At 45.8% G+C, this 13,103-nt stretch overlaps 1 protein-coding gene across 2 annotated transcripts in view; it reads left to right on the forward strand.

The window, feature by feature from the left end:
* LRRC20 (leucine rich repeat containing 20) overlaps positions 1–12,851 on the forward strand; it is a 70,916-nt gene extending 58,065 nt beyond the window's left edge. For both annotated transcript variants that reach the window (XM_053388530.1, XM_053388531.1), the window contains exon 5: positions 11,690–12,851. In XM_053388530.1, coding sequence (XP_053244505.1) covers positions 11,690–11,835 — 146 coding nt within the window. In that variant the 3' untranslated portion in view covers positions 11,836–12,851. The remainder of the gene's footprint in view (positions 1–11,689) is intronic.
* The last annotated feature ends 252 nt before the right edge of the window (positions 12,852–13,103 follow it).

Consider the following 13,103-nt stretch of genomic DNA (forward strand, 5'->3'; position numbering starts at 1 on the left):
TTATTCCTACTTCTGCGTCCCCGTGCTAGAACTTACCGGTACTCTGTGCTAGCGAATGGAAGAGAGATGGAGAGCAGAGAGGGAAGTCGCTTAAATTCATAATCCTCATTTCATCAGGGCACCTGGTCCTTGTACAACTGAAGTCCAGTTTGGCTACGATGCTGGTTACATGCACTGCTACCAGAATCCCTTACCTGTGTAAGAGCTCTATGCCACAGGTGTCATGCTTTTAAAAAGTCCTACTGTCCTGGCCCTCACCAGATGAAGAACTCAAACTCTCAGTTCTGTTTCTGCCCAAGTCTTTAATGAGTAAATCAGATCGGTATGTAGGAAAGAAACTAGTTGCAAGGTGTAGTAGGTACAAGAAAGGCATAGTTGCATGGTGAAGATGTGAAGAGATTGGTGAGTGACGTGCCCCTTCCTTCCTTCCTTCCTTCCTTCCTTCCTTCCTTCCTTCCACCTCCTTTTAGAAGAGTAGGGCAGGCTCAGCTGCTGGAGTCTTGGGACTGGGCAAGCAAATGGGCCCTTCTTTACTCATAGGGTTGAGCCTATGGGGTTTGTTAGCACTAACCCTGGTGCCTCTGTGTCCTAGCTTATGGAGGTGGCATCAGTGCCAGCGCAGTATCTGGCTTACTCCCAGTTGACAGCCAGTAGTGGCAGCAACTGTACTCTAGGAGGTGCCTGACTAGGAGTGCCTGCTAACATGGGCCAAACACCTCTCTGCCAGCCAAACCACTTGGTCCCTCCCCTGAATCCAGCTCCTGAATCCCTCAATCACTGTCTCCCCCCACCCCTTCCAGCTCAGTTTTCAAAATCCTACTTGGGAGTTCACTTACTTCCTGCAGGAACCTTTATGTGCTGCTTTGAAGTTTATCCTTGATTGCCTAGAAGAGCAGGTCCCTGCTGGACTTCACATATATATTCTTTCTCGGCACTTTGAACTGCTGCCATTAAGCAAGACCCTTTGAAATGGTTTTTTAAAAATAATAATAATAATAATAGCTTTTGGGGGCAAAAGAAGTACGCGTACCAGCAGGCTCCATAAGGGTCCTTTCAAATGTTTGTTGTTGTTGTTTGAAAGAGGCTATACACTTCTTCTGCATTTTGCTCCCACTTGCAGGAATCTGGCATCAGAAACATTATATTCAATCCCCAGATAATGAAGGGTTACTCTTGCTGAGAAAGTGGGGTGCAAATAGCCTTGTCATTGTGCAGCAGCTCCTCATTGCTTCTTAAAAGAAAATTGATTGCCTACTCTAGTGAGGAAGGACACAGGTTGGAAAGAAATAACCACTCCTATATATAATTGCAATCCCAGTTCTCTGAATGCTTGTCAATAATAATAATAATAATAATAATAATAATAGTAATAATAATAATAATATTTATATCCCGCCCTCCTCAGCCGAAGCCAGGCTCAGAGCGGCTAACAAATTGGCACTACCTCTGCAAAAGAGGGATGTGTCAGCCAGCTTGTGGGAACCAAAGGTTTTTAAAATGTGCCCCCCCAAAAAAAACCCTTTAGAAAAAACACCTGGGGGGACGGGGCTCTCAACACTTCCCATTGAAGACTGGTGGCCACTGATGGTTGACTCACTGTTGGAGCGGGGAGGTAGGAAACCAGATGGGATAGGAAATGATAATGGAGTATCCTGAACAGGAACATGACACGCTGCAACATTTTGTTGCCGATCCCACTGGTTCCCTCTATTTCCAGTGTTCAGACTGTGAGTGCCATTGCCTGTGTGGCCAGAATAGAACTGCTCTGTGTTCAAGAGAGAGGTATTGACAGCCCTTCCCGCCACCAGGGTTTGCAGAAGGACAAAAACAATTTGTGGGGGCTGAGGAAACATATGTAAAGGTAAAGGTACCCCTGCCCATACGGGCCAGTCTTGACAGACTCTAGGGTTGTGCGCTCATCTCATTCTATAGGCCGGGAGCCAGTGCTGTGCAGACACTTCCGGGTCACGTGGCCAGCGTGACGACGCTGCTCCGGCGAACCGGCACCAGAGCAGCACACGGAAACGCCGTTTACCTTCCCGCTATAAAGCGGTACCTATTTATCTACTTGCACTTAAGGGTGCTTTCGAACTGCTAGGTGGGCAGGTGGGACCATGCAATCGGCAAGTCCTAGGCGCTGAGGTTTTACCCACAGCGCCACCCGCGTCCCTGAGGAACCATATGGGAGGGAACCAAAAAGCAGCTGAACAAGGACTGAGCATGCTCAGTGGCCAGGGAATGAATGCAGGCTAATGGGTATAAAGGGATAGAAGAGAGAGAGAGAGAGAGAGAGAGAGAGAGAGAGAGAGAGAGAGAGAGAGAGATATGGAATGGAGTGACCGGAATCTCAAACAGCTTATTCCACAGTGCAGCCCTTTCCGTCGCATGTACTTTTTAAATGAAAGGACCTTCAAATGGATGGATATTGTCAAAGGAGGACCAACAATAGCCTTTTACTGTATTTTCCTAATGCTTGGGCTGCAGGCTCCCATGGACAGCCCAGAATCCTCTATACTCTCCAGTGGTGGATCAGAACCATACTTGGACGTGTGCTTTTGGTGTGTGCAAAAAAAGAGAGGCTTGTTTGAAACTTAAAATAACTACGTTTGGAATCGCTAACTCTTGTCGAAACATTAGGTTTTCAAATGCTACCAGCACGGCAACATTACATGCCATAAAAAGCTGGTACTTGGGGAACAAGTTGGCTGTGTTGCCTGTGATCCTGGCATCCCTAGAACTGTCTAAAGTTTTGTTGTGGTTGAGTCTCTCCCAAGAGTTTCAGAAACTTGGCTCTGGAATCCCTACCAACTGGCAGACACTGAAAGTAGCTGAACTTCCTGACTTTGGGCAGCTGAGTTTTTTTCTGCTCGTTAGCATCATGAAGCTGGTAGCCTCAGGCCCTTGTTGCAATGTAGGTATGTGGTTCAAATTCCTTCATTAGGTAGGATTCGATTCTTTCTAACTCCCCCACTCCCCCCCCCAAAAAAGTTTGTTGGCCTCAGGCAAGCCTGTCAGTCATTCTGCCATAGCTTAGAGGATGTAAGTGCAATATTTTGCAAAGGGCTGAAAAGGATTGCAAGGCAAATATCATTCGGGAAGTCAGAATCTATTGCAGTGTCTCAAAACCCATCAGAATTCATTTATGTCCTCTTGTGTGTGACCTCACCATTTAAGGGCCTTTAGCGGAGGATGCGGGTGGCGCTGTGGGTAAAATCTCAGCGCCTAGGACTTGCTGATCGTATGGTCGGCGGTTCGAATCCCCGCGGTGGGGTGAGCTCCCGTCATTCGGTCCCAGCTCCTGCCCACCTAGCAGTTCGAAAGCACTCTTAAGTGCAAGTAGATAAATAGGTACCGCTTTATAGCGGGAAGGTAAACGGCGTTTCCGTGTGCTGTGCTGGTGCTGGCTCGCCAGAGCAGCTTCGTCACGCTGGCCACGTGACCCGGAAGTGTCTGCGGACAGCGCTGGCCCCCGGCCTCTTAAGCGAGATGGGTCGGTCACGACTGGCCCGTATGGGCAGGGGTACCTTTACCTTTAGCGGAGGATGAACAGGCACAGAGAGACAGACCGACGAATGCCAGAGGATGAATAAATAGTACATATCTGGGTTCAGTGCAGAAGGGGGTAATTGTATTATGTACAAACACACTTAAAGGCACCATGGGTTATTTAATTTTTAAAGAAAAACAGCCTTGGGAAGGGCAGTTTTTAGAAGAGAAGTTGCCAGTGGGGGCAGGTACTTAGCCACTTAATCGTTTTTCTCTTGTTGCCCTTTCTCCCTTCCAGATTTTTTGCATCCCAAAGTTTTTTGTGCTACATTTTGAACCAAGGGTGGTTGGAGAGGCAATTTTGAACAAAGAAAAAGTGATAAGCGCCTTCTTCCCCGCACTGCTTCTTTGCTCAAAATTGTCCCCTCCCAAAGCTGTTTTTCTTTCCAAAAGGATGGCATTGATTCTCTGTTAAATGTATTTAAATCTTGTAAGTTTTGTTACAATCAAGCTGTGTCAATTACCATTTCAAATGAATAATCCAGACTGGCCAAAGTGGGGTGATCACCAGTGCTTATTTTTCTGGGAGGACTCAGGGGTACGCATATCCCTAAACATTTTGTGAATCTAAGTTTGGCCTCATTGAGGGGCAGTACTTAAATATGAGTAGGAAGAAGAAGAAGAGTTTGGATTTGATATCCCGCCTTTCACTCCCCTTCAGGAGTCTAAAAGCGGCTAACATTCTCCTTTCCCTTCCTCCCCCACAACAAACACTCTGTGAGGTGAGTGAGGCTGAGAGACTTCAGAGAAGTGTGACTGGCCCAAGGTCACCCAGCAGCTGCATGTGGAGGAGCGGAGACGCGAACCCGGTTCCCCAGATTACGAGACTACCGCTCTTAACCACTACACCACACTGGCTCTCGAGTAGGAAAATGAGAGTACCCCTAAACATTTTTAAAAGAAAAAAAGCACTGGTGATCACCACACATTATCAGGTGTCTTGACAAACAAGGGACAAGCCACACAAATTTCTGTTGTAGACAGCCTCTGTCTGTGATGTATGTGTGATGTTTTGGGGTTGTCTTTAGCCAAGGGGCTGGGCAATTTCTAAAGTCTTTAAAAGTTCTTGCACGCCTTTGTTCTGGGTCATCATCTCCTTGGGAAGGGGGGGGAGGTAACTCTGTTGCAACAGGAAAATAAAGATTTTCATTGCTTTCCTTCTACTGGTTCCTGCCTCTATCCATTCTTCTCTGACTGATCATGGACTTAAGGGACTTCTTGGGGAGTTGGGCCGCAAAAGCAAACGCCAATTTTTTCTACAACAAATCTAAAATCAGCAGTCCTGTATCTGTTTATTTTCTAATTCATTTTTGTAGTATTTTAAGTAAGAAAAACCTGAGGGGGAAGGATAGTGAAAGCACTTGGTTTTATCAAAGCGATGGTTGGGTCGCATGTGTTTGTTGTCCGAAAGCCTATGCCAAACTAACATACGAAGTAAATAACATAATTTACTACAAGGAAAGCGTGGGACTTAATCAATTACTGTTTATGCCACGTAGCCTATCTAGAGTGATTATCTACAATGCCTATGGGTGCAGTCAAACTGACATTACCAGAATGAGACAAAAACCTTGAGAAAGCATTTATGGATTTCTTCCCATACAAACAACCAGAAACACTTCCCGGCCCTCTCTGCCTTATTTTCCATTGTGGCATTGAAGAAACAACAAACCATCACCTGAGCTCTGTGCCTTAATGTGCAAATTCGTCCTTTGAAGGAGCAATGAAAGGCCTGTGAAGCCAGTCATCTGTCCCCTCACATACCTTTGGGTGCCTTCAAATTCTTTATTTTATTTTGCACTTGAAGACAAAGGCGAAGGCAAAGAAGAAGAAAGAAGAAGAAGGGCTCCAAGGTGCATTTCATTGTGTCAGCTTAATTGTGTCAAGGTCAATGAGATGATAAAAGCGTGTTTCAAAAGTTAGCCTTTGGACCTTACAGAACTGGCTCTTCTGAGAAGAGGGAGCAGGGATACTGGCTTCTTCCTTCAACCTCCCTGCAGGGCAGAGTCTCATTGGACTTTGGGGAGGGCTGTGGGCAGCCAAGGGGGGAGGCAACAGAGGAGGCAGCAGGGAACGAGCAGAGCCTGAACGAGAGGGTACAGTGTTGTCATCTAGAAGCAGGCACTGCCTCCACAGATGGGAGCCAAACCCCCACCCCCACCTCAGAGGAGCACACGGTTGGAATTGCAATATTCCTACAAAGCGAGCAAGTCTCCTGAGCGAAGCATCTTCTCTTTAGAAACTGGGTGTAGAAACTGTTGGGGCATCTTGGTTACTTCCATCCAGACCTGAACACCTTGTATGCTTTCTGAACTCTTGAATTGTGACTCCTGAACTCCATGTCTGCTGCCAAGTCTGTAGCACTACTTTCCTGAATAAATATCTCTTTCTTCATTACAAGTAAGCTCCTCTGCCTGTGTGTGTTGAGCATGAGGCAGGAGAGTTGGAGGCGTATCCATGTGATGGACCACCAACTTCTCGGCAGACGGCCTTGTTTACACTTAGTAATTGTGCAATCCTACTCACACCTATTCTTTGCTGCCAAAGAGGCTTACTTCCAGGTGCATAGAGCCAATGGTATTTCCCCATGTGCCTTAACTGTGTTTAAATTCAGATCTCATTGTTAGAATACTGGGAGATAGCAGAAGTGGTAAGAAATTAGCAAGTCTAAATAGATATCCGAGTACAGCAAGAGGCTATATCCTCCTATATACATAAAAATGTAAGGCTGTTATCATACAGCCCCCCGCCCCTGGAGGCAAGCCTGTGCAGAGTGCCCTGGGCCTCAGAGGCACACTAGGGATCCGCAGAGTCTTTGAAGCTTGCGTAACAGACTTCAGCAACTCAGCATTTTGGCTAATCTACTTTATTTACATGATAAACACACACGGAGCACTACAACATGGCTCTCTCTCTCTCTAGCATCAGACAGCAAAGAGGAAAAAACAAAGGACAATAGTCCCGCTTCACGGAACACAGTAACACAAACATCCTGTCTCCGTCACTTCCCATTCTGTGGAGTCAAAATATGCACCGTCATGTGAAAGACAGCAATCCCATGACTGCAATCATGGAGCAGGAATTCTAACAGTGATGGACCACCAACTTCTCAGCAGACGGCCTTGTTTACGCTTAGTAATTCTGCAATCCTATTCATGTCTATTCTTTGCTGCCAAAGAGGCTTACTTCCAGGTAGGTGCATAGAGAACTGTAGCTTGCATCAGCCAATGATATTTCCCTAAGTGCCTTAACTGTGTTTAAATTCAGATCTCATTGTTAGAATACTGGGAGATAGCAGAAGCGGTAGGAAATTAGCAAGTCTAAATAGATATCTGAGTACAGCAAGAGGCTATATCTTCCTATATACATAAAAATGTAAGGCTGTTATCACACAGCCCCCCGCCCCTGGAGGCAAACCTGTGCAGAAGGCCCCGGGCCTCAGAGGACTAAGCAAGCCAGGGATACCTGCTAGGGACCAGCTACTTTTTTTCTTTGAAACAAGCTCTGCATGGGTCTGCCTGGAGGATTTGTAGTGCCTCATCACAATCCTGGATTTATGCATGAAGTTTGTGGGGGGGGGGTGGAGAGCAAACGAGAAGGCAGCTTTTAAAATGGCGGCTTCACCCAGCTAAAGAGGATTGGCAATTTAAGTTGACAGAATACGCACAACTTGCAGATTTCACATATAGAATAAGAGACCAAGAAGAACATACGTTTAAAGAAGATTGGAAAGCATTTATTGAGTATATGGAAAATAACTGTGTGCAGTTGAAAACGCTGACAGCATTAAGATAAATTCAACAGAGCAAATAATTCTTGACGGATGCAATAGTGGAAAACTGATTGGAATGGTTATTGTAAAATATGCAGGGATGTAAGATATGCAAAATGAACCATGGAAATAGAAGAAGGGAAGTCACTGGATATTTTAAAGTACCGTATATACTCGAGTATAAGCCCTTGGCTTATACTTGAGTGAGGCGGGCAGCAGTGGCGGAGGGATGAGCGGCCCAAAAGGAGCCCTTTCTTGCCACTGGTCCCACTGTCCGCATCTCACAAGGGCAGTCACAGGAGCCACAGTTGGGAGAGGCGCTGCGCTGCTCCTTCCTCCTCCGCCGCCTTTGCCGCTGTCGGCAGCGGAGGAACGAGCAGCCTGAAAGCAAGTCTTTTGGGCTGCTTGTTCTTCCTCCGATGCTGCCGCCACCACCAGGTTTGTGGTGTGGTGAACTGGCTTATACTTGTGTCAATAAGTTTTCCCAGTTTTTTGTGCTAAAATTAGGTGCCTCGGCTTATATTCGGGTCAGCTTATACTCGAGTATATATGGTATGTAAGATGTTTATTTGAAATTGTAAAACAGAAAATTTAATAAAAATTATAAAAAATAAACAGCAGAGGTGTTTGAAACAGCAGAGGTTTGGATAAAGGGAAATGAAAGCAAAAAGGTGGGGCCATTTTAAACAATGGCAGAGGTGTGAGTAGAATGCGCATGGGGTGACACTGAGGGGGCATGAGTGACAGCTTGAATCAAAGTTTGAGTACAGTGAGAAGTGAGCTGGGAAAAACTTCAAATACCCCATAGTACCTTCCCACAATCATGCATTTCACTCCTGGTCTGGTACCATGTGTTGCCTTCATCATGACGTTCTAGGTTCTATGTCGTATTTTAGAAGTGATGCTTTGTTAAGGAGCAAACACCTGTGTATGTATAGCATCCTCCACCAGCTGAACCAAACCTTCTCTAACTGGGCAAGGTACACCTGACAGGTTCACTCTTAAGGGATTCGCAGTCACCTTACAGATACAGGAGGGTATATCAACATGGGGAGTGTGTGTGTATGTGTGCGCGCGCAAAGGGGACCGCAAAATAGGAGAGAGGATCAGGCATGGAAATAAGGGTGGTCTCTGTGCAAGGGAGAGTTGAGGAAAGTAAGCAAGCGGGTGGAGGGGGGCAGGGGTGCTGGGAGTGCAGAAGGATGGAAGTTGGGTTGAAGATGAAAGCAGGGGCATGAAAGGATCTGGAGAAGAGGGGATGCCAGCTACATAGCTGAATGGAAGGTGACAAGGGTGCTTGGTAGTTGTGAGAGGAGGAAGATGCAGAAGGTTACCATGGGGACAATTTGTGTGCAAGGTCAGGGTGTTGCACAAAAGGAGGGGGAGAAGCATGCCGGATTTACGTATAAGCTAAACAAGCTGTATCTTGGGGCCCCACTCTCTTGGGGGCCCCAAAAAAATTTCAAGGAAAAAACCTGGATGTACATTTCCAAAATATAAGATAAAAAACAAATAAAATAAAACCTACATAGAGCAGCAGTGGCAAATGGCTTTAGATACCTATTAGGTCCATAAATTACCATATAGCATATATTCAACATGAAAAACAGAGACGATTTGTTGTTGACAAAGGACAGCTGGACATATAAAGGGCCCCATTACCTTCAGTAGCTTAAAGGTAAAGGACCCCTGACCATTAGGTCCAGTCATGACCGACTCTGGGGTTGCGCGCTCATCTCACTTTATTGGCCGAGGGAGCTGGCATACAGCTTCCGGGTCATGTGGCCAACATGACTAAGCCGCTTCTGGCGAACCAGAGCAGCGCACGGAAATGCCGTTTACCTTCCCGCTGGAGCAGTACCTATTTATCTACTTGCACTTTGATGTGCTTTCGAACTGCTAGGTTGGCAGGAGCAGGGACCAAACAAAGGGAGCTCACCCCGTCGCAGGGATTCAAACCGCCGACCTTCTGATCGGCAAGTCCTAGGCTCTGTGGTTTAACTTGCAGCGCCACGCGCGTCAGTAGCTTAGGGCCTCATCAAACCTAAATCCAGCCCTGGGCGTGGACATAGGGGTGATGGTGAAAAATGGCTGCAAAGCAGGTCTGCAGAATAAAAGAGAAGCGGCTGCAGATATGGGGGTGGGAAAGCAAAAGCAGAACTTAGCAGTTGCACGAAAGGGGAAACTCTAATGACCAGGAGTTGGTGAGTGGAGCAAGCAGGGGCACAGCCCCGTGAATGTGGGTGGGTGTATCTGATATCATTTTGAGTGAAAATGTGGGGGTGAAGCTTTAAACATGCATATGGGGGGATTATTAAATGTAAAATGAAAAGCAGTCCTCTGGATGTTTTTCATTGGAGGCAGGTAGGTATTTGCAGGAAGCTGACAGCAACCCACTCATTATAGCACGTATTTTTCTCTCTCGGTGATGTGAGCTATTTCCTTCACTTGCCAGACTGAGTCTGCTTTCCAGCAGCAGATTTATTTCACAGCAGAGGGCTTTGCATCCCACGGTGCTAGAGTCACATTAGCCAGTTTACTTGGTTAGTGACTTTTATTTGTTTACTTCTTGCCGGGCTGTCAATGCAAGTACAGACAGCAGGCTCTTTCCTTTAAATATGGACACTGCAGAAATTGTATAGCAGCAAAAACTGGCTAGATGAGCTTCAGGTAGAGACGCCTTGATTGAAAAAGACTTATGAAATACTGGAATCAGTAATATACTGGGTGAGGACCAATAAACTGAAGCTGAATTTATTTATTTAATCAGATTTATACATGGCTTGATTGTAACAACCACCACCACCACCCTACATAGCATGGAGGTACTTCTTCTTCTTTTAATTTTAATTTTTATTGGAAATTTTATTTACAACATAACATAAACCCCCCACCCCCCAATACAGAAATACAATAAACATAACATACAACAATACAAACAACCAAATAAAAGACTTCCTTTATTCTGTATCTGGCCTCCTTATTTACTTCTTATAAGCTGTTTCCTTTATGAAGAATTATTAAGATTTTTCTAATTATAACTTAAATATCCACAAAGTCTCCTGCAGACATTAATCGAAACAAGTCCAGGTATGTATTTTAGGGTACTGTTTTGCAAAGTATTCTCTGCATTTTCCCCATGCTTTTTGAAACTCTTGTCTAGTGTGATCTCTAATTGCCTCTGTTAATCTAGCCAGTTCAATATACTCTAACAGTTTGTCTTGCCATTTCTTTTTTGTTGGCACAATTTCTTTTTTTCCAGTTTTTAGCAATTAGGATCCTTGCCACTCCTGTGGCATAGAGGAATATTTTCTGATCTTCTCTTGCTATACCTGTGGTCCGTTATCCCTAGTAGAAAAGCTTCTGTATTTTTCATAAAGTTATACTTAAACATATTTTTAAGCTCATCATATACTATATTCCAGAAGCTTTTGATTTTTTCACAGGTCCACCAAACATGTATAAGTGTCCCCTCTGTTTTACCACACCTAGCATGGAGGTACTTCTTGATCTACCTTTGTCACTAAAGGCCCAAGTGGCATCAGTGGTTGTTGTTGTTGTTTAGTCATTTAGTCGTGTCCGACTCTTCGTGACCCCATGGACCAGAGCACGCCAGGCACTCTTCCACTGCCTCCCGCAGTTTGGTCAAACTCATGCTGGTAGCTTCGAGAACACTGTCCAACCATCTCGTCCTCTGTCATCCCCTTCTCCTTGTGCCCTCCATCTTTCCCAACATCAGGGTCTTTTCCAGGGAGTCTTCTCTTCTCATGAGGTGGCCAAAGTATTGGAGCCTCAGCTTCAGGATCTGTCCTTCCAGTGAGCACTCAGGGCTGATTTCCTTCAGAATGGATAGGTTTGATCTTCTTGCAGTCCATGGGACTCTCAAGAGTCTCCTCCAGCACCATAATTCAAAAGCATCAGAGAACGCTTATTTCCAGCTCCAGCTGGCACACCAGCTACAGTCATTTGTGAAGGAAGAGATAGAGCCTTGCCACAGTACAGGTCTGGGCTAAAGGTGGAGCCCAGATTTGAAAACCTTGAAGACTACAGGTGATTCTTTAGTGTTTCAGACAGGAGCCTTCGTTAGCCCTGGTTGGAGGCGCCGGGGAACGAACTTGCAAATCCTGTGTTGTACCACCAAGCTGTAGCCCTTTTTGCCAATTAGTACATCTCTCTGCTCCGTTTAAATAAATCAATATTGTGAATACATGCCTCATTTTCACAGCAAATGGCTGACCAAGTGTCCAATCGTATTTGTGTTTCTTTTATGCTGATTTAATGGAGGATGTTCACTATTCATGTCTAACATGCTGGTGGCTGGCATTCAGGCTCGGGTGTTACTGATTTCATCCCTCTTTTCCCTTGCTACAGATGTGCCTGTCGAGAAGCTGGCCACCATGGAGTCTCTGCAGAGTGTGAACCTCAAGTCAAACCCTGTAAATGACGAGATCCGAGTGATCGCCAGGCCTCTGATCAAGTTTGACCTCCTGACATCTCCAGCTGCCCCCAGAGTCTGACACGCAATGGCCTTTGGGGCATGTTGTCGTAATCAGGCATGGCTGTAAAGGAAAAGAGAAGGCAGTGTTTGCTGAGCTAGGATGCTTTCCTAAGGCTGCGCTGCTCCTGCATGTGTTAAGTTTCTTGGGCTTCCAAAGGAGCGGGAAGCATGATGTTCCTGCCAAATCACAGTGGTCCTTGCTGAACCAAAACTCTGCTAAACAGTGAATAGACTGAAAGCACATCGTGCCTGCAAAGAAAAATGGCTCTCTTTCTCAGCTTCCCTAGGACATACAACAGTCTCTCCAGTCCTGGACTGACAAAGGTGTGAACAGAATACCTTAAGGGTGGAGAACGTGTGGCCCTCTAGATATTGCTAGACTACAAGTCCCATTGTCCCTGACCATTGGATAAGGTTGATGGCAATTTCAGCCCAACCTGTTTTTAAAAACAGTTTCACAGCGTTTTTTTATACGAGTCTAGATTCCGCCTTGCTGACCTGTGCAACGTGAAAGCAGCAGATTCCAAAAACTCTTGAGTGCTGTATTCCTTCTGCATCCCATTCTCTCTCTCTCTCTCTCTCTCTCTCTCTCTCTCTCTCTCTCTCTCTCCCTCTCATACACCACCCCCCTCTGCTGAAGGGGTTTAATGTTGAGCTGTGAGTGGCTGAGTACCCCCTTGCTTATACCTTAAGCATGGGGAAAGGCTTGCTATGTGCTTGTCAGTGGAAAACTACCAGATTCATCCTTCCTCCACTTTTTGTTTGTTTGGTTTTGAAAGAGCCCTTTAAAATGCTGCATGTGCTCAGTTTCTGGTTTTGATTAGTTGGAGCATAGTGGCTTGACCTTAGGTTGCAGCTTGGGATTCCTTTGTTTTCTTTCTCAGCGCTATAGCCATGGGATTTTCTTGGAAATTATTTTCCTCTACTGCAACCCCACCCCCACCCCCGCAGGCTATTGTTCCCCTCTCCCTTTCAGCGTGTGATTGACAGACTTCCTGCTTTGGCAAATAAACGGCCTGATCCTCTGAAATCCAATCCACCACACAATACAAGCTTCATAGCAATAGATGAAGAAGTACTTTGCAGCACTGGGATGGCTTTGGGATTTGAAAGGCGGGAGAAACGGCTGCATCTCTACCCTGAGTAGTTTTCTCTAAGTCCACACATGTGCCCACCTGTTTACTGAGATGATGGCTGGGGATGGAAGGCTTAAACCTCCCCTCCCTTCATGCTACAGTGCCAGGCAGTAACAATCAGTCCACCCTCCTCGCTGCACCTGTTTGCAGT

The sequence above is a fragment of the Podarcis raffonei genome, chromosome 5 (assembly GCF_027172205.1).
Source record: "Podarcis raffonei isolate rPodRaf1 chromosome 5, rPodRaf1.pri, whole genome shotgun sequence".
In the NCBI taxonomy this organism is placed as follows: domain Eukaryota; kingdom Metazoa; phylum Chordata; class Lepidosauria; order Squamata; family Lacertidae; genus Podarcis; species Podarcis raffonei.